Source organism: Pelodiscus sinensis, chromosome 4 (genome assembly GCF_049634645.1).
Source record: "Pelodiscus sinensis isolate JC-2024 chromosome 4, ASM4963464v1, whole genome shotgun sequence".
NCBI classification, from domain to species: domain Eukaryota; kingdom Metazoa; phylum Chordata; order Testudines; family Trionychidae; genus Pelodiscus; species Pelodiscus sinensis.
In genome coordinates this window covers 10,663,170-10,684,655 of record NC_134714.1, presented here as the reverse complement: position 1 = coordinate 10,684,655, position 21,486 = coordinate 10,663,170, and the positions used below count along the sequence as shown (strand labels likewise).

General features: G+C 43.1%; 1 protein-coding gene across 1 annotated transcript in view; it reads left to right on the top strand.

Moving 5' to 3' along the window:
• The window catches only part of EXOC5 (exocyst complex component 5), a 50,379-nt gene extending 47,261 nt beyond the window's left edge, over positions 1-3,118 (top strand). The window contains exon 18 of the mRNA XM_075926290.1: positions 981-3,118. Within this exon, the coding sequence (XP_075782405.1) occupies positions 981-1,169 (189 nt within the window). The 3' untranslated portion in view covers positions 1,170-3,118. The remainder of the gene's footprint in view (positions 1-980) is intronic.
• Positions 3,119-21,486: the final 18,368 nt, after the last annotated feature.

Below are 21,486 nucleotides of genomic sequence, written 5' to 3'. Positions count from 1 at the left end.
GGAACCCCCCTTCAGGAAGTTGAAGGCTGCTATCAAATCCCCCCTCACTCTTCTCTTCTGCAGACTAAATAAGCCCAAATCTCTCAGCCTCTCCTCATAAGTCAAGTGCTCCAGCTCCCTAATCATTTTGGTTGCCCTCTGCTGTACCTTCTCCTGTGCTGGACTTTATCCTTAATGAAAGTTAGGTTCATAGTTTTGAAGCTTAAATAAATCAAGGCCATGTCATTGGGTAGCACAAAAATAAAATCTAAAAAATTTGTGTTAGCTACTTTTTCACAGCGGTATAACAAAAATAAAACTGAGCTTTAACAAAAATGAGAAGTGGGTAACTTCCATAAAACCATAATTGCATGTAATTGGATATTTTAAAAATACCACCTCAGTCATAAATCAGAACATATGAACAACCATACTAGGTTTGTCCAAAGGTCCATCTAGCTGAATATCTTGTCTTCCAACAGTATCCAATGACAAGTGCCCAAGAGGGAATGAACAGAACAATTAATCAAGTGATCATCCCCTGTTGCCTATTCCCAGCTCCTGACAAAGGCTAGGGACACCCTTCCTGCCCATCCTGGCCAATAGCCATTGATGGCTCTAGCCTCCATGAACTTATGTAGCTCTTCTTTGAACTTTTTTATAGTCTTGGACTTGACAACATCCTCTGGCAAGTGTAACTATAATATTTGTGAGTGGTGGTCGTTTGTCTTGTTTTTTGTTGAATGATTTTTAAACATTCTCCTAATGGTCATACCTCTCATTTTGTTCTAAAACAAAAGTACCCAAATTCATATACCCTTTTAAAAAAATAAATCTGGCTTTTGAAAATTGCTTTAATCCTTTTTGTACAGAAATCACAAATGAGTCCTGTGTGGAAGCTAGTACTAATATTCTAGATGAACTTTGCAGCATCTAATTCATTATAAAACTGACACTTTGTGCATTTTTTACTGTTTTTTTTTTCCTCTCTCTCCATACAGATTCCACTTGTGCTACAGCTTTTTGACACCCTCCATGCACTTTGCAATCTTTTGGTTGTAGCACCTGATAACTTAAAGCAGGTCTGCTCAGGAGAACAACTTGCTAATCTGGACAAGAACATCCTTCACTCCTTTGTTCAGCTGCGAGCTGATTATAGATCTGCTCGCCTTGCTCGCCACTTCAGCTGAGAGTACTGATGAAAAATGATGTACCATTGCCAGGCAGTGGGTGTTTAAAAGCACAGGGAGTGATTTTATTAAACAACAGTTGTAATTTTTGTGGGACAATGACTGTTCAGAACAAAACAGCAGCCATATTTAAACCAGACTTTATTTGAATAAGGTCAGAAGAGCTAATCCTTAATTCATATCCCATAAACTACATGCCACTAATTTTCCATTGGAAAAATGTTGGTGGAGAAAGGCAAGTGATTAACTGAAAGTATTTTAGTCCTCAATCTTGAATTATCTGATACCATTTGTTAGACTTTAACGACAGAGCATAGCATAGGTAATGGATTACAAGAATAGAATTGTGTAAAAACATTCTTCATCAATTTTAATGACTTCAACTTCAGCGTAGCTAATCATAATCAAATTATCTTTGTTGATTGGTGTTTCTAAGTAATTTCATTCTTTCAAAATGTTTCCCACTCAATACAATTTCTTGCTTTAATTAATTAGCTTTGAATTTCTTTGAGATGTTGGAGTAACAGAAACACTATCCCAAGAAAGATGTAATTTATTCATTGTACAGAACTTTAATTGGAGAGGGGTTTTTTGTTGTTGTTGGAGCCCACTGGAATGTATCAGATCTGTACAAACACTTGGCACTCTGTTTATCTGTCAGATAATAGCACCTTTCATTTAGGAACATATTTAAAATGAATGCAACCACCTAGCTTTAGATTTCATTACTGCAAGGTGAAGATGCTTGTTGTTTAACATAATAGAAAGTTGTTTCTGTTTTTTATTCTGTACATAAACAAATTGGGATAGTAACAGAAGTGAATGGATGAGAGAGAGCCCACACATTCATCTGTATATGGGAAGTATTTGAGTTAAATCTAGCAAAAATCCATAGCTGAAATTACCTGTCCTAAAGTTAAATTAATTTCAGTATCTGAGCAACATGAAGTAGTTAAAGATGCAGACGCTTCTATTCTCCAGATATAACTTTAATGCTGGGAATAACTATTATTGTATGTGTATTTAAACAATAGGAATATACACAAGGTGCCTCTGAGATGGATCAGTGTTGGGTACAGTAGTTGAAGTAGGGGGAATGGGGTAATATTTCCCAACAGTTGAAAAATCTGTAATAAGTAGAGACCTCTTTACAGCAAGAGAGTTCCTGTGAAAACCAGATAGGAACATCGCGTTGTTTCAGTGTTCTCAATTCCACTCACCATCACTGTGTGGGTCATCTGTAGGCTTAGCATATTTTCTGAGAATTTCTATTCCTTCAGAGTAAATTTTCCTAAAATCTGCCTTGTCCCTCAGTTACAGCTCTCCTTTGCCAAATGTTTTTTAAAACTTCCCAGGCTCAGACAATATTATTTTTTCCTTTATTTTATATTGAGCAGAGTATTATATTGGTAAGAGAAATAATGTTTGCCAGGATTTCTTCCAAAATATTCTGGGAACTGTGGCAGTTTTGTTCAGATGTATAGCTCTATTCCTGGGCCATGGCAGAATCACAGAGAGTTCTGGAAGCTGGAGGGGGCACATGCTTGTACTGTTGCCATTTTTAGAAAGCTCTGATGTGAATTCAAATTATACCTCTGTTACCTCTGTAACTTAAAGCCAATAATTTTAGGACAGTGGCTTTTACTAACCAATATAAAATCTTGTACAAAAAGTATCAATTTGTTAATGCTTCAGAACAGTAAACAAACCACTAGGCAACATTTTAACACTGCAAATTACAGAAGTACTTCAAAATGTCTTGTGTTGTAAATTTTTTGTTTTGAATTTTATTTGAAAATTATATAAAATGTACTCACTATTGTTTACTTTACCTGTGGTGTTTTCCATGCATAAGTTCAGTGCAATATTCTTTATGTCCATTCAAAATAAGGATGAGGTAACAATAGGTAACTACTTAGATATGTAAACAATAAAAAATATTCCCTCCACATGCCTTTTTCATTCCATTTCATTTCCGTATTCTTATCTTTATACTCAGATATATAAATCCCCTTTGTTGAAAAAATTAAGTAATTTTACATAACAAATTTAATGATAGTGAGGGCCTTCCCATCCCACTTCTAAACAACAAAATAAAGAACACAACACAAAACTTTTATATAAGGGACTATTATTACCATGAATATTACTTTAAAAATTAATTTTGAGTTGGGATGGGAGAGGTATAATTTTTATACATTTTTCAAGTTTATAGCTTTTATAGCATCTAATTTAGGAAAATATTCCCAGTTGTTTTTGAATAATAGAAGTACTATCAAAAATATAAATATGCCCTTTTATGTTTATGTAATGAGTTAAAAGTCCTACCTTTCCAATGTGCGCTCTTGGAACATTGACATTTAACAGGCTGGCAGCCAAGTGAATGTTTAAGTGGAGGCGTGGGTATGTGTGTGTAATTATGCTGTCTCCAATTGGTTAAAATGGTTTTGCAGTAAATTATTATAGGTTGGAAAATAAACTGTGTTTTTATAAGTCCTATAATTTATTAACATGACTTGGTATTGTATTTGCATAAGTGCAGAGGGCAGAAAAAAGCAGGCTCTCACAACAATGTCACTCAACAAATATAGAAGAAAAAATGTCAGGGAACAGAAGAGGTGGTAGTAGACAAGGATTGAGAAATGGAAGCTTTAGGTAGTTAGAAAAAAAGGGTAGTAAGTAGGAAGACCATGAAGATGACATGCACTGAAAGGGTTTGCAGGACAAACAATTTGTAATTAAAGAAGCCCGGCATCTGAAAAGGGAAGGCTGGAGTCCTAAAAGATGATTTAACTTGGCCCATATATCAACAATATGGAAGAACAGTCAGGATTGAGATCAGAACTCTCCATACAAGATCCAATCCTTATATTAAACGAGGCTTTAGAGCAGCAGTTACCAACCTTTTCCAGATGGGGACCCATTTTGACAATTCAGGAAGACTTGGTGACCCAAGGCAATTCAAAAACGGGGGTGGGGGGAAGGCAGAGCTACCTGGGGAGACACTTGGCGACCCTTTTGAAATGTAATGGTTACCCATATTAGGTTGAGAAATCCTGCTCCAGAGAAAGAGAACACTTCTGAAGTGAGGCATTTTAGCCAATCATGGAGTTTGCAATCCTTTTTAATGAACAGAAGGCTTCTATGTTCAGAGTGTAAATCTGCTCTGAAGGGTAGATAACTCTATGAACGTGGGCTTTACTGCTTACTGCAAGCAAAAGGAAACACACCAGCAATCTGCAGTGTAATTAGATTGAAAGAAATTCCAGAGCCAAGCTTGTTTTCTCTTTCAAGGCTATCAGTGGTTTGTAGAATAGTTATGTGACTGTTTGAAATGGGAATTGCAGGATGTTAACATGCAGAATGTCATCTGACTGTGGGTATTGCGCAATCGGTAAAAACTTGATTTTTCTACCTATATCTTAAGTTCATATAAGGCACCTACTGTGTTTTTATTTAATTGCTGCTCAAAACTTTAAAATGCAGTGAAAGCTGCCTTAGAAGCAGTTCTACATCTTCTGCATCATGATCTCACTGCTGCCCCTGTGGGTGGATACACAGTGCCCAGGCTGTGCACTCCTAGGTTTAATGCTGGCTGTTTCCATTCAGTTTCTGTGGAGAATGCTGTGGCAATAAGGTGCATCTTACAATCTGATTTGATGACCGAGAGGCTGGGGATCTTCCTGCTCTACTTTGGAAGTGTGCCCTGCTTTGGCCTGTGGGCTCTATCTCTAACTTCATCCAGTCTGTGGGTGCAATAAACCTAGTATGCAGCATGATCATCTCTGCCAAGGATTGCTAGAGGAAAAGTGACCTTTGAGGTAACATTGGAATGTTGTGTTAAGGGCTTTGCCAATCTGTATCTCTTGGTAGTACAAGAGGAACCAGCACAGGCTGTTGGGGGACAAGCACCAGCTTTATCGTCATCTCCTCGAATAGCAGGGGGAAAAGCAAGCAACTATCTCCCTTCCCCCTCCTCTCACACTCAAGATAGGAGTTTTTGGGAATGAGAGTTTGGGAGTTTAGTACTTCATCTGAGAGTGGGTGTGGGAGTTTGAGAGTTTAGTTACTACTGTCAACTCACTACTTGGCTGCAGTCTTCCCCCTCTTGCAGCTGCTTGTGAGTAAAGCTCTACCTCGCAGGGGGTAGTTTCCTTCTGAGCATTGACAGCAGGAAGTGGAGCTGCAGGCTGACTTTTTTTCCCCGGCACTTGCCCTCCATTCCATAAGGGCTTGTCCTCAGTACAGTGGTGCAGCTGTGCTGCCGCAGTGCTTTAGTGAAGACACTGCTCTGCTGATGGGGAGCTTCTGCCATCAGCATCGTTAATCCAATTCCTCTGAGGTGAATTTAATAATAAAATAATTTGTGGGACTAACATTTGCAGGCCTGGTCAATCTGCTTATCTCTTTTCCCCATTACTGTCTTGCCTGTTTAGACTGTAAGCTCTTTGGGGCAGGAGCTGTTATCTTTGACTCCATAAATGGTGCCTCATTCTTGGTTGGCACTATCATAATATTAATAAATAATAGAACAATTGCAAGAATTGGCCGTGTTGCTGTTGAGTGGATTTCACTCCCAATCCCTCTTTATTCCTCTTGCATTAGAGCCTAGGTTCTCAGGTTTTAAATAACTGGAATGGCTTTCACCGTTTGATTACCTTTTGATTATCTCCAAACTTGCTTCTGCAGCTTGTAAGAACATTTGTTCCCAAACACCTATGTATTTTAGTGACGTCTAATTCTGTAGAACTAAGTTCTTTTTATTTGTCTCCAGAGGAGGGTGATGACAGAAAGTGGAGAGTCCAAACTGAGTGAAAGTGTACTTAAAATACAGCATGGCTAGAACAGTCTATCTAAATCAAAACGAGTTATGCATTGCCTACTAAGGGGAAAGCACTGATGGTCTCCATTTGAGTCTAGGTTAGGCAAATGATCTTGCCAGTTTTAGTGCCGAAATTTTGAACTTTGCACTGTAATATTTATTGTTCTGTTGCCAGAGAAAAAGCCAGTTAACATGAGCTTTTATTTGAAACATTTTTATTACATTAATTTTATTGTAAACAATTCATTAAAATAACTTGCTAACAATTCATTAAAATAACTTGCTAAGTCTTAGACAAGTGGATTTTTGAAGGTTGCTTATTCTGCTTACCTATCCATCCAAAGTCACTTTGAGTATGAATATATAGCACTCTACTCATAATATCAGACAACTTCAGAGAAGAGACATTTATTCTGGAGGCGTAGAATCATACTAGACAGCAATGATGCATTACAAATATATAATTATTTGCACTAATATTTGAGCAGGTGGAATGGATTAGTACATGGTCAACATTGCATTGCTGATAACATGTATTTTTCTGTATTAATATGTACTGTGCAACATGTATTAAAATGGTCAATTCATTTTAACAACGATACCAATATTTATATTGCTGTGATTTGCAGACAGTAGAATGAATTGGTAAAATTTGCAAAGCTGGGCTAGATTTAACTTTAAAAATATTTAAAGACCAGAATTAATTATCTCCTTTAAAAAAGAAAAGACTCCGCTATGTCTTTTAAAATGTCAGTAAAATTGGGAATTAGTAAAGTATGTATAATATTCATTGTCTGAAGGAGAGACCATTTAAAAGAGAGCAGGAGGATGGGTGTGGAGAGATGGAAACAAATGACTTGCATAAGGTGTTGTCTTTAGGGAAATAAAGTATAGAATTAAGAGCATGCAGGAATATTTACCTCAGACAGAAATGCTTTTTTACATGGGGACTCAGGAAAATCAATCCAAATTAACTAAAAATGTGAATTTAAAGTGGATAGGTAAAGCCACTTTAAACCCTTGTGTAGACACCTTTATTCTGAATTAAATTGAACTTAATTTGTTTTAGTTTAATTCACTTTGGAAGTGAAGACAATGCAAGACTCCTTATAAGAGCCTGAGCTTTAGAAAGTGCTGAGCGCCAGCCCTCTGAAAATCAGGCCCCTTTAATATGTTCCTTAGGGGTGAGACCCAATGTTGAGACTGGTTGAGAATTTTTCCCCAATTTGTTTTGTCAGAAAATACTGACTCATCAAAGCCTAAAATGTGAGGAAACTTAAGTCAGGTAGATTTCTCAAAGCCAGGCTGGAATTTCTGATCAAGAGTACACAGAGAGTCTCTATAGGCTGTTCGTAACTGCCCACAGACTACCAAATCCACATTGCCCCCTTCTCTCTCCATTCATGCACTGGTCACAGCTCACCCAGACTGGCAAATGTCCAGCAGGCATATATTCAGGGAGCTTGCAGACAGCTTTGAATATGGCTGATTTCTTTCTCTGTTCTATGTAGTTTGCTTATGCTAAAAATAACAGTGTATATCCAAAAGGCTTCTGTAAAATGTAATGGTCTCTAACACCACCTGCCATCGTGGTATGAGCACCTTGCTGAGATGGAAAAATAAAGGCTTGCTTATCTATTGTGAATCGTCTTACTCTTGAACTTGCTTTTTCCTTGTAGCAGTGAGAATTACCACAAGTGATGATTTAGGGGTAGGTTAAGTATTGCTCTTCTGGCTAAGACCAGAACGATCTCTGACAGTTAGTGAAAATAGGGCATATTGTGCCAAAATCACCAATATTGTAAGAGGCACAACTCCATTATCATGAAAATATGTAATTATTTTATAATAGTCGTACACATTAAACATAGACTTTTGGCTTTTTATGTGAAGGGAGTTTTCCTTTACAGCCATGTTGTCCAACCAGTTCTGAAGCAGTAGTCACTATTGTAGTTGGTTGAGTGTGGCTAATTCCTATAGTAGTGTTCAAGCCAACTAGCCACACTCTCCCGGCCAAATAGCCACATGTGGCTAGTGGCTAGCATGCTGGACACTACAGCTTTACAGCATTAAGCCAGCATGATTTTGAAAAATCTGATGCTGCTTGTGTAAATCCTCAGACATTTCAGATAAAGAAGGTAAACTGCTTGGCTGAGTTCTAACTTAGGAAAAGTGTCACCATTTTCAAGCTTGTTCTAGATTAAAAAACTATAGCATCAACTAAATTTAATAACTAAGGATCTAAATTAGTCAAAATAATACGGCAGCATCACAATTTCTATTAAGCTGCTTCTACTCAAACCACAAGCAAGCTATCACAATGTCAGATATGTTGCTGATACATAAACTCAGCACCAACTTTAGGCTTGCAGTATGGATGCTGCTCACTTTTTTGGAGACTTGGATACTAAGATGGTATTTTTGTTAGGAGCTGGAAATGATCCTTTTTTGGAAATTGAAAAGTCACTTTTAGGGATTTACAAATGTTTCAACTACAGTAAAACTCCACTAGTCCAACACCCAATTGTCAAGCACTCCTGATAGTCTGGCATCAAAATGGCAAGCGCTCCTGATGGAACCGGGACGGAACCCGGAACTGTTCAAGTCAGCTGCTCTCACATGGGTTACAGCAGGGAGGGGAGGTGTTTGGCTCTGGGGAAGGGGACGGAGGGGGGATTGGGTTACTAACGGTGTCCCAGCCAGCTGATTGAGAAGCTGGCAGCTCAACGCACATGCCCCAGTGCCTGGAGGGAGACGCGTCGCTGTACCAGCGGCTCTGGGGACCCGAGCATAAGGTGGGGGGGGGGGAGAAGGGGATTGGGTTGGGAATATGCAGTACCTCTTGATACTCCAGCATGTTCAATAATCCGGCACCACCTACGTCCCAAAGGTACCGGATTATCGGAAGTCTACTGTATGAAGTACAATAAATATTGGTTCCTTTAAAGATGATGTAAGAGTTTTAGGAAGTTAAAACATTTTACCTAATAAAAATAAATGTAATAGTTTGTCTTAAGTGCATAAGAAATATGGTCTGAATGGAGATATAGTGAAAAATTGAGCAGTGGGATTAACACTCTAAAAAATTATTCCAAGATGTACACTCAGATCATGCCACCAGGGGGACGATGCCTTTTAAATTAGTGAGATGATCCAAAATTTATTACTCTTTTAAGACACCGCACGTGTTGAGAAAACCCAAGGTATTCTTTGTGCATCTAATAATGCAACCCATGTTGCTGTTTTCAATTCAAACCCACCGTATGAGGTAGAATACACGGAGGTGGGCAGCTTCGTGTTTTGTTTCATACAAAAATGGTGCATTTTAGAAACATTAGGGGCCTAGCTTAAAAGGAGAAGGGGAAAGAAAAAGCCTAAGTGGATACTTAATACTCAGATATAAAGTCATGTTGTGAGGGCAAAAATGAACAGCAGCGTCAACTAAGGGACAGAGTTCATGATTCCTTATTTCCAGGCTTTTGGTGGTTTGAACTGGATCATTAAATAAAGCTTATAAAATGTTTTCCCTTGGGAATTCTTGAGAGTGACTGTGAGTTGAATTGTCAAGCAAAGCTAGAAAATGTATATTAGTTACACAATGTTGCATCAGATACAGTATTTCACATGTGTAGTGCTTTTAATCTGAAGCATTTATTTGGGTTTTTCAAGTATTGACAATGTGCTTTGTGCTGCACAAGACAAAAATGAATATAGTCCTTTCCCTGAAGAGTTTAAAGCCTATGAAAATTGACATAGAAGAGACTGGATGTACTGGGGAACGAAGAAAGAGGAATAACAAGGATTTATTTTTTTAGTTTTTTTGAGCATAGAGCTATATGAATTCTAGGAAGGAAATGGAATGCAGCCAGCTAAGGGAGGAAATGTGGGTGTTACAAAGCAGGCAGCTACATTCACCAGCACTATGTGTGACTGAAATGGAACCACTGAAAGAACAGGGAGAATATAATTACCTGTTTCAAGGGCAACACACCCTGTGCTTCAGAAAAATCTGCTATTGATGGTCAGCATCTGAACTCTCCTCTGGAGGATACCTTTTAGTGCTTCAGTGGTCCTTGGTGTTATGAAGGTCATTGGTATAGAGCTGATTGAGTGCCACCTGTTGAGTCTTAGGTAAGTGTATTGCATACATAGGCATTTATAGAAACCCGTGCAGACTGGAAGATTTGGCTAAGTCCCAGCTGTATTTAGAGCACATATTTAAGGATTATGCTCAAGAGTGCCATGGAGAAATTCAGGCTCCCATGACTTCTATACCCAGAAAAGCTCAGTTAAAATTGTATTGATTCTGACCTCCTTCTGGTGTACTGCTATCTTTATGTTCATGCAAAACACACATGGTGAGTGCATGTGCACCTGTCAAAATATGATAGTAAATCCTCCTTCCCATTTATCTGGGAGAGTTTTGACTTGAGGAGTATTCTCTGATGGCCAAGTTTTCTTTGACACGATGCCAAAGAACAATGAAGTTTCCTGCACCATTTATGAAAGTTTAACTCCTTTCTTTAGATCCGGCTGAAGTCTGGGCACCTCGCGTTGGGTGGCAAAGAATCAAAGGCGTGCCAGCACCTGCCTAATCATGTTTCAAATCTTGTTGAGCAGTCGCAGAGCATGAAAGGCTCCCTTTAGCTTATGGGCATTAAATGGTGGTTGACTCCTCAGAGATTCAAGGCGGACTTTGGTGGTGGGTAAATCCAGCCATTTTGGCCATTCTCCAAACGATGTTAACGTACAAGCCAAAAAAGTCACTTTAAACAAGCTGCCCTCATTGTGTTGACACCTGAAATTGGCCAAGCTCCCAGGAGGGCATTTGGATTTCATTTCCCCCCTGCAAATGAAAGTCTAGGGCTGGCATAGTTTCATTAGAAAATCCTGTGAAGAAAGGGAAGCTTGGCTTGTGTGGAACTCCTTCCTACGGGTGTTCAGTGGGATCTTTATCAGGACTGCAAGGACGGTTGGTTGTGTGGGCAGTGCATGGTGTCTAGGTTTATCTCCAATGAGAGGGATGTGCCCAGAGGTAGCTCAGTGCAGGAGGTGATGCAGGCATTAAAACTTCATGTGCTCGTGGCAGTGCTGCTGTGGAAGCATGGGGATAAGCTAGAGGATAAGCGGCTCTGTTTTTGGAGCAACAACTGAGTGATCACTTTGATTAGGGCTGCTCGAAAAATGGTAATGAAAGAAAGGTATGCCGGGGGTGGGGAGGAAATGAAAAATGTTCGTTTTCAATTCCGCTGAGTTTGATTCAAAATGAAACATGTTCATGAATCAAATGCTGGAAAACTTCGAACAATATGAAAGCTTTTGTGACAGACGTTTGTATAATTTCAATCAGCCTGTGTTCTCACCAGCAACTGGCAGTGTAGTGATCTGCACGAAATAATGAGACAAATGTGCGTTTGTTCATATGAAAGGTCATACTATTTTCATTGCTAGGCATATGCTGCTGTTGAATAACTGCTCCCACAGCATTTCCTGTCTTCCTTTCACACCCTCCCTCGGTGGTGCCCCAGTTCCTCTTTACTCTGAGGCCTAGTCTGAGTTATGCCAGGGATCGACACTGCAGTGATCGATCCACTGGCCGTCAATTTATCATGTCTGCTTACAGGCAATGAATCTGTCTCCGAGCGTGCTCCCATTAACGCAGGTCCTCCACCAAGACAAGAGTAGCTGGCGTCAGTGGGAAAGCAGACCCCGCCAACTGTACCTAATGCAAGCTGCCATGGTGAGTATGTCGATTTAGGTGAGCAGTGCCCATTAGTGTAGGCAAGGCCTTCGTGTGTAACGACTTAATTCATTATAACCCTGGTGAGTCAAAATGCTGACGGCCTGCCTGACTATAACTTGGTGAGAAGCGCTCCGTGTGCGTGTGCTACATTACAGTGCTCCATTTAGAAGTTTCCTAATCTGCAGAATGTTGGAAGCTCGTGCATGTAGCTCTGCTCCCAAAGATGACCCAAATGGGCCCATCCTGCTCCCCACACCCAGAGCCTTTCCTTCTGCACTGCAGGTAGGGACACCTCTCCTTTGGATGAAGGAAGCGGTTTCCAGATTTGGCACAGTACACAACAGAACGTCTGTGATCCCCAGCTGGTGGATGGTGTAGGAGCAAGGCTGGCCATCACTTCCAGAAGATGGGGCTGTGTGATCCTGGGGCTCTCAGGCCTTTCTTCGGGAAAGGGTGGGCTTCCTGCTTGGTCACTGGGTGCTCTTGCTCTGGCTGGGGAATGACCCCTCACCCATAGCACCAGTTAATGCGCTACTGATGGGAAAGTTAGCCTTTATCTGCCTGAGACCACTGGAATACAGCACAGACACCTTCGGAATTTGATGTAGCCATCTCAACAGCAGGACTGGTGCACTGGTGACAGACTTTGACAGGCCCTGGGCAATATGTTGTGCGGGGGCAGTGTTGGCACCAGGCCTCTTGGAAAGGGAAGGGCATTGAGCGAAAGGGGCAGGGCTAGGGGCCGCTAGTCCTCGGAGCCACCCAGGGTTCCAGAGGCAATTTAAATGGCCTGGAGTACTGGGCCCTTTTAAATCCCTGGGCCCAGGACAACTTCCCCCTTTGCCCCTCACCATCAGCAGCCCAGTCTCACTGGATGTTTGGGCATGTGGCAGTCTGATTGCTGTTATTCCTATATATGTGTATGCCAAAAGCAATGAACTTGGCATCCTCCGGCAAGATCTGGGTTTGCTTTGTTTAACTAGGTCTCTTCTGCACCAGACTTCATTCCCCTTGCTGTAGTGGGTTGGGGAGAACCTACCCTCTACTCCAGAAGTGTGGGTGTTCACAGCTTTCCTTTTACTCCCGGTGCTACGCTTCTCTGGGCCACTTCGCCTTGGCCCCGCTCCCTGTGGCTGGTTGGTGTTTTATTATCCAGTCCTTCAGCAGTGCTTCCTTCCTTCGGTTCCTCTTTCCGAACCAAAAGTGGCACCTGTCCACATTAGCCTCATGGCCCCAGCTGACTCTCCTCAGGTGAATTGGAGCCAGGTTAGCCTAGAATAGCCTTGGTTCTGGATTTTTCAGGGAACAGAAAACAGCTTAGCCAGTGGCTATGATCTCTGCCTTCTACTGTTCTACTGTACCCACTGGCCTGGGTCTGTCACAGAACCATAACAAGAATATCAGAACGGCCATACTAGGTCAGACCAAAGGTGCATCTAGCCTGTATCCTGTCTTCTGACAGTGGCTAATACCAGATGCCCCAGAGGGAGGGAACACAACACGTAATCCTCACGTGATCCCTCTCCTGTGAACCATTTCTAGACAAACGAAGACTAGGGACACCATTCCTACACATCAATGGCTATTATCCAGGATGGACCTAACCTCAATGAATCTCTTTTTTTAACTCTGTTAAAGTCCTAGACTTCACGATATCCTCTGGCAAGGAGTTCCACAGGTTGACGGCGTGCTGCGTGAAGAAAAACTTCCTTTTGTTTGTTTTTAAACATGCTGCCTATTAATTTCATTTGGTGACCCCTAGTTCTTATATTGCAGGAATAAGTAAATAACTATGCCACCACATGCTACCCAGAGCAGATCTAAATGTTGCCAAATGCCCAGGGAAAACAGACCAGCTTTACAATGTGAAGGCCTTCCCAGCTAGGCTACTATGAATCAAGGAAGGAAGCAAATTCAAAGCCTTAAGAGAACCTTTTTACAGAACACCCTGCCAACAGTCCCTTCTCCTGCCACTGGAGCGTCACCTTGAGTGGCAGTCCTGCTTCAGCTGTGCTGGTGAGGCAGAGGAAGGAAGGTGATTACACAGGCAGCTACATCCTAAATCATTTAAGGCTTCACAGCTCAAGATCTTAAAATTTCACCCAGAAACTTGCAGGCGGCCAGTGAGGATCGTGGATATGCTACTGGCAAGATACGCGACATACTAAGGGTGCCACCACACAGAGCGGCCGTTTCAGCTTCTGGAGGAGTTCGTGGTGTCACCCCATGAAGAATGCATTGCAATATCACACCGGGAGGGGTTGGAGGCGTGGATGGGCCATTGTGAGATTGGCAGCCAAAAGGAAGTGCCACCATTGCTGGAGAGCTGACTGCATTATTGCTGTTACCTGATCTGGTGGAATCGGGGAGTCCAAGCAGTCCTTTGAGATTGTGGACCTGATCGACCTGCTCTGGACGCACCTTCAGTCGATGGCACGGATATTACTCAGTATAATTGCTAACTTCAGACAACCAGCATTACCTCAGCCTTGCTTGGAATGAAACTGTGAACCAGCTCCCCCTATAACCCCAGATCCAGTCAAAGGCTGAGTGAGATTGTTTCATTGGCCAGAGACACAAGGCTGCATACAGAAAATGGCAAAGTGTCTCTGTCATGATCATTATTGTTCTCTTGGTAACCTATGAAGGCTGTAAGATTTGTATAGTTTAGGCCAGGTCTATACTAGACCCGGAAGGTCAGCTTAAGATTCGCGACTCCAGCTATGTAAATAACATAGCTGGAATCAACATATGTTCTTGGTGCCATCTTCACAATGGGAGGTAGGGAGCAAATGCTCCCATTGGCTCCTTTACTTCTCATGACGGCGAGTACCACCAGTGCCAACTGGGGGCGTCCTCAGTGTTTGTTTTGGTGGGTCTTGACTGGACCTGCTAAATCAAATGCCAGAAGATTGATTTCCAGAGTGGCAAGTGGAAATGTGGCATTAGACCTTAAACTTCACTGGAAGGAGGCCAGGCATGAAAAAGGCAAGCATTTTTTCCACTGCAAGCCTGACTCTGTAATGAGCTTTGTCTGAACCTGGAGCCAATGGAATTCATTGCAGGATTGAAACCATGGGAGTAGTTTAGGAGAGGTAAGGGGGTGTTGCCCCCCAGACTGCAAACCTCAGGCAGGTGCAGAAGTTATTCTCTCCCCCTTTCCCGATATGTGGTTCCATTGGTCTGGCTGAATCTGCCCTTCGAAATCCAGATGGCAAACTACACCTTTGACTGAAGCCTGAGTGAGCTAGGTGGTGCAACCTTGGGCGTCTGTCTATAAAGGCTCCAGGAGGGTGTCAGCACAGAATGAAATCTATGCATTTCCAGCAGGAATTGTTTTGGCAAAGTTCTAAGGCCTTTGTTAGGCAGGAGGCCAGACTTAGATGATCATAGTGGGTTCTTCTGGACTTGGAATCTGTGAGGCTCTGAGGAGAGAAACAGTTAAGCGTCTTAAGCGGTGTAAGCAAAAAAAAAAAAAAGTTGCCAACATATTTTTGACAAAAGACAGGAAAATGACAGGCTGTTCTGGGTATGCAAAAAATGTTCCCTTTCATACATATTGACAGCCAGAGGGGGGTTATTATTGAGAATATGGGTAAAGTTACTGCCAGTTTCTGCTGGGTACTCGTGTTTAAAAAGAAACTATGGAAACCAGGAGTAGGAATATTAATTAAGTTCAAATTTGGAATGCCTTTGCCAAGAGTGGCTGCCTGAATTCAATGAAGCAACCTGTTGGGTGGCAATTCACTGTTTGCAATTTAATAGAATGCCGAACTTTTCATAAATTAACATGTTGTTTCAATAATCTGATTAAAAGGTTATATGTTGATAAGATTAGCCTTACATATGTTCTCCCCAGGTTTAAAGAACCAGTGTAAATTTTCTTTTCTTAAACCTCTATGCAGCAATAAACTATACCTCATCAGCTTGCCTAAATCACTGTAGCTTAGGTGAAATCTATGGATCTGTGACAATTTACACTGGCTGAGGATCTGACATTAGTTTCTGAACAGGATCTAATTAACTTGAAGCTATTACAAAAAATGTAGGATTTGATTAGTTGTATAAAAATACTTTCCATGCTCTGTCTGTGGTACCTCACTTGTATACTGACTGTATTAGACCTGATGTGTTTGTTTTTATTAGGGATGTAAATGGTTAACTGGTAGGGGCTGGTGCAATTCCTTGCCCGCCCCGGATGTAGAGCCTTCAGCGCATGTAACCACTAGGATTTTAAGCAGTTACTTGGTTACATTTTAAATGCCTTTTTACATCCCTAGTTTTTCTATGTTATATATTTTAGACATGTGCGTCTGTCCATCTGTGTGTCTTTTCAATAACACCTCCTAAAAGGCAAGAGCTAGCGCCACCAAATTTGGTATGCAGCTTCCTCTTCTTCTAACTTAAAGCACGGTCAGGATTTGGTTGTGCCAGGACAATGGGCTATCCCTGGAATTTGACTGCTTCTCATCAAATGGAAAGGGAGGGGTCTGGTAGAAGGGACAGTTATACTGTAGAGTGACCACAGGGGAGCAGTAAGGGGACAGAGATGGGGACCAGGACAGCTATAACCCCACTGGGGGAACAGGGGGCAGTTGTGGAGAAAGGGACAGCTATCTAGTATATAGTTCAGAGACCTTGTCAGTTTGTGTGTCTATGTGACTGTCTCTCTCAGCTGGGGCACATGTACCCTTCTCCCCATCTGTGCCTGCTGCAGCGGCCATGTAGAGTTACTTCTCACCTGGCCCTAAGTTGCTGCCATGAGTGAGGGTTGGGGTTACCCTTTCTCCCTGGAGCAGTGTATGTGTTGAACTCCTCATCCTCAGCCCCACAATTTAAATGAAAAAAAAAAAAGTATTTGAGTTAAGAACTCAAGCAACGCTAGATAAATCTAGTGTTTAAATATATTTTTTAAAAAATCTTAGGCTGGATCCGATCCCGTGAGGTAGAATTGACCCCAATCCATGTTAGTAGGAGGAATCCGAGAGTAAGATTTTTAACTCCAGGATGCAAATAGAGAAGCTAAGGCATAGTGGCAATGAAGACCAGAGGTTTCAATCAAGATAGACATACAGTTGCACTCTGTAAAGTTCCTAGTTCTACTCTGGAAGGATCCCATTGGCCGGAAAGGTAACTAGTTTGTGCCAATCTGATCGCACAATCGGGTGCCTAACCTGCACATGCAGGCATGCTAGCTTGTGTTTGAATTAACCAGAATCAGCCACTTGCACATCCCTTTATCACACTTTGCGCTCACACAGTAATGGGAGTTGTAGAAGTGGATGCCTGACTGGTCTGGAAAATCCAGCCCGAAGTGCTGAGTTGTTTCAGGACACACAGAGTATCCAGGAGGATATTTCAAGAGTTGATAGCTTCTGATCCTCATCTCAGATCACTGGGTTGTAAAGCCTAGCTTTCAACATGAGCATCTGATAATTGTCTATAGTCCTGAATGTGTGGAGAAAAGTAGAAGACAGTTCATGTTCAGTGCAAATGAGCAGCATCTTTGGTGGTAGAAAAGCATCATTCTTCTTTGGGTAGTGTCCCCGTGAGTGCTCTACTTCAGGTGTCGGGCTTGTCCCAGCGCAACAGGCCGGAGAGTTGTCAGCCGTGGTTCAGCCGGACCGTGCTTGCGTGGTGGCGCATGCTGTTTGTGCCGTTTGTGAGCTTGTGCACGATCTGGCTCCCGCCAGTTCCTCCTAACCATTCACGGTCACAGGCAGAGCAACCCCCTTCTCCTCAACTGTCAGCGAAATCTGTAGAATAGTTTGGTTAATTAGCTAATAGTTCATAGTTAGTATATTACTTGTTACCACGTGTTAGTTAAAACAAAATTTTTCTCCTCAGTTCATCATGCCGGGTTCCCCCGGCTTCAAAAATGTGCGCAGTGCCGCGATGCAATACCAGCATCTAACAGGCACTCTATGTGTATTAAGTGCTTGGGCGAGGGTCGTATACCCCAAAAATGCCCATACTGCACAAAACTGACTTCCAGAGCCAGGCGGGACCGCGAGATGCAGTTAAAACTACTCCTCTTCAGCAAAGCCCTTCAGCCTGCTGACGCTGAATCGCCCAGGCTGTCCACGTCTGCAACACCAGCAAGGGGCAAAAAGTTGCCTCTCCACTCATCGTCTACGTCTAAGAGCGTGAGTGATAAGTCAGGTACCTCGGGACACAGGTAACCTCGGCATGCCGAACGGCATAAGTCAAGCCGCAGTGTCTCAGCACCAAACCCCTCCCTTCGCAGGGGGTCAGCATTGACACCGGCTGGGCCTCTAAGACCTGAATAGGCCCCGGCTCCCACTAAATGAAAGTCTTCGGCACTGACGGTTGCAACTTCCTCAGTGCCATCTGCACCTCTATTGGCACCAACACCAATGGCACCGGGCCTGCAGGCATCAGCTTCGGCAGTTGCAGCACTGACTGCGCCAGCATCGGGCTCACAGCAGGTGTCCCCGGACCTGTCTTCTGCACTGTCGCAGTGAGCAAGTCTCGCTGGAGCGCAATTGAGTCATCGGCCAGAGTCACTCCAGACCCTCTCACGGGGCATGCCACAGCACCGAGTCACTATAGATCCGGAGCAAGCCAGTCACTGGTGCGGGGAAAGGCTAAACACAAGTCTCAAAGGATAACCCCTTCTCCAAGCTGGAACCTACGGTCTTCTCTGCCCAGCCGCTATCCTCAGCCTCTGTCTTTTCCATGCCGCTTCAACAGGAAACCCGCACCACGTCTATGTCACAACATCACAGGTATTCTCCACAATACTCACCGTCACCCCAGCAATACCGCAGGCATTCCCGTTCATCATCATATGCCAAGCACAGATCTCGCTCTCCGAGGTCACCTACACACTCATCCTCCTCTAGGTGCCGTCATGATTCCAGAAGACGATATGCACCAGGTTATTCACCTAGATGTTATTATCACGATCAATATCACCATCATCGCGACTACCATTACTGACGTCGATATTCCTTGGGACACTCTTCTTCTAGGTTACCATGCCATTATTGACATCACTATCACAGCAGCTCCAGGCTACCAATGCCACCAGAGGCTTCCACTTGACTGCCTACACCATCTGGAGATGTTCTTCTCCCTCTGGGACAACTGGAGCCAGTGCTGGTAACTGCACTAGAACAAGCACAGCCCCAGGTACAATCTCCAACAGACCAGTCTTCTTCCTCGCCAGATGATGCCGTTTTACCTGGTGATTCTTCTCCGGTAGACAACATTTGTCAATTTCATGAACTTTTCAAAAGAGTGGTGGAATCCCAGGAGCTACACATGGCAGAGGATAAACAGAACCAGCATCGCCTCCTGAAGAATTTCCAACAGTCTCAGAAATCCAAACTGGCATTACATTTTGATGAAGCAATCCTAGAGATTGCAGACGATATCTGACAAACACCTGCGTCATCTCAGCCCACACATAAGAGGTCAAACAAGAAATATTTCATCTCTCCGAAGGGGATGGAATTCTTTAGTCGTTGATGCAGCTCAACAAAAATCCAAGACACCACAACACAGAAACGTTGCTGCTGACAAGGAATCCAAACGATTAGATCTTTTTGGACGGAAGGTTTATTCCTCAGCCACGCTTATACTCAGAATGGCAAACTATATTGCACACCTCTCCAACCATAGCTTCTATAATTATTCAAAGATGGTAGCAGTATTAGAGCACTTACTTGAAGACAAAAGGCAGCTCATAAAAGCCGTAGTCCAGGAAGGCTACATCGCCTCAACAATGGCCTTGCAAACTTCCTAGATATTGCTGATACGGCGGCACGTGCCATGGCAACATCAGTGGTCATGAGGCAGTCCTCCTGGTTGCAGGACTTACAAACAAAGGTCAAGGACTTGCCTTTTGACAGAATCTTTTTGCGGAAAACACTGATCAAGTGCTGCATTCCGGAAAAGACTCTAGAACTATCCTAAGAACACTAGGGATGTACACCCTTCCCTACCATCATAAATGCTACACACCTTACTTCAAGCAGAGGCCCTTCTCGTATATGGCGCCCAGATATAGACAACACGACCAACAGCAACAACACGGCAGACCACGACGACAAAAACATAGACTGCAAACTGGAAGGACTCCCAATCCTCAGAACAAAAGGCAGCAATTTGACTGTCCTATTGAGGGACTGCGAACCATTCCGTTAATGTATCTACTGGAATCACAGAAGTTGTTTCACCACCGACTGAGACCTTACCAGCACAGACGGTTTGCCATCACCACAGATCACTGGGTCCGGAAATGAATAACATCCAGATACTCCATTCCCCTTCTCTCCCTTCCTCTCCCCAACCCCGTCCCTTTTCAGGGATCCATCTCACGAGACCCTCTTAATGCAAGAGGTTCTCCGACTCATAGAGATTGGGACAGTGGAAACCATGCCTGAACAGTTCCAGGGCAATGGATTCTATTCTCGTTATTTTCTCATTGAGAAGAAACCAGGAGGATGGAGACCTATCCTGGACCTTCGAAATCTCAACTGATACCTCAGGAAGCACAAATTCAGGATGGTGACTCTAACTTCTATCTTCCCAGCATTGAACAAGGGAGATTGGTTCCTGTCCCTCAATTTACTGTATTTTCACGTGACGATACACCTCATAGACTTTAAGGTCAGAAGGGACCATTATGATCATCTAGTCTGACCCCCTGCACAGTGCAGGCCACAGAATCTCACCCACCCCTCTTAGAATAATCCTCTCACCTATATCTCAGATATTGAAGCCTTCAAATACTTTGAAGGCCCCAAGATGCAGAGAATCCTCCAGTTGTGATCTGTGCCCCATGCTACAGAGGAAGGCGAAAAACCTCCAGGGCCTCTGCCAATCTACCCTGGAGGAAAATTCCTTCCTGACCCCAAATATGGCGATCAGCTAAACCCTGAGCATGTGGGCAAGACTCACCAGCCAGACACCCAGAAAGTTCTCTATAGTAACTCCTAGCTCACAGATGCTTCCTGAGGTTCGTCATAGGCACACAGCACTTTCAATACAAGGTCCTCCTATTTGGTCTATCGTCCACGCCCAGGATCTTCTCCAAGACAATCTCGGTGGTTGCGGTGTATCTCCACCGCCAGGGCATCATGATCTTCCCATACCTGGATGACTGTCTTATCAAGACCCATACCTACGAGCACACACTTTGGGCCACCAAAGTCACAAGAGACATATTTGCAGATCTGGGCCTCGTACTGAACGTCCTGAAATCCTCACTCATACCACAAAGATCTCTCATGTTCATTGGGGCACGATTAGATTCTATAACGGCCAAGGCCTACCTTCCTTTGGAAAGATTCCACAGAATACAGAGCCTCACGCAGACACTGTCCATCAGTCCAAAGGTGCTGATACTTACCTAGCTGCCACGATGTATGTGGTACAACATGCTAGGCTACATCTCAGGTGCCTACAACACTGGCTGGCATCCGTCTATCGCCTGGGCAATTGCGATGTACACATACTAGTAGTGCTGCCATTAATGGTGCGACAATCCCTCACGTGGTGGACTTCTCCAATCAACATGCTCTCTGGAGTCCCGTTCCACCGTCCGCACCCTACTGTTCAAGTCTCTTCGGACATTTCTTTTCTAAGCTGGGGAGGCCACTGCGAGGGCGAATTCACTCAAGGCCAATGGAACACACAAGAAACTCTCCAACATATCAGTGTCTTGGAGCTCAGGGAAGTATTCAACGCATGCAAGGTATTTCTCCCAAGAATTTGCAGCCAGA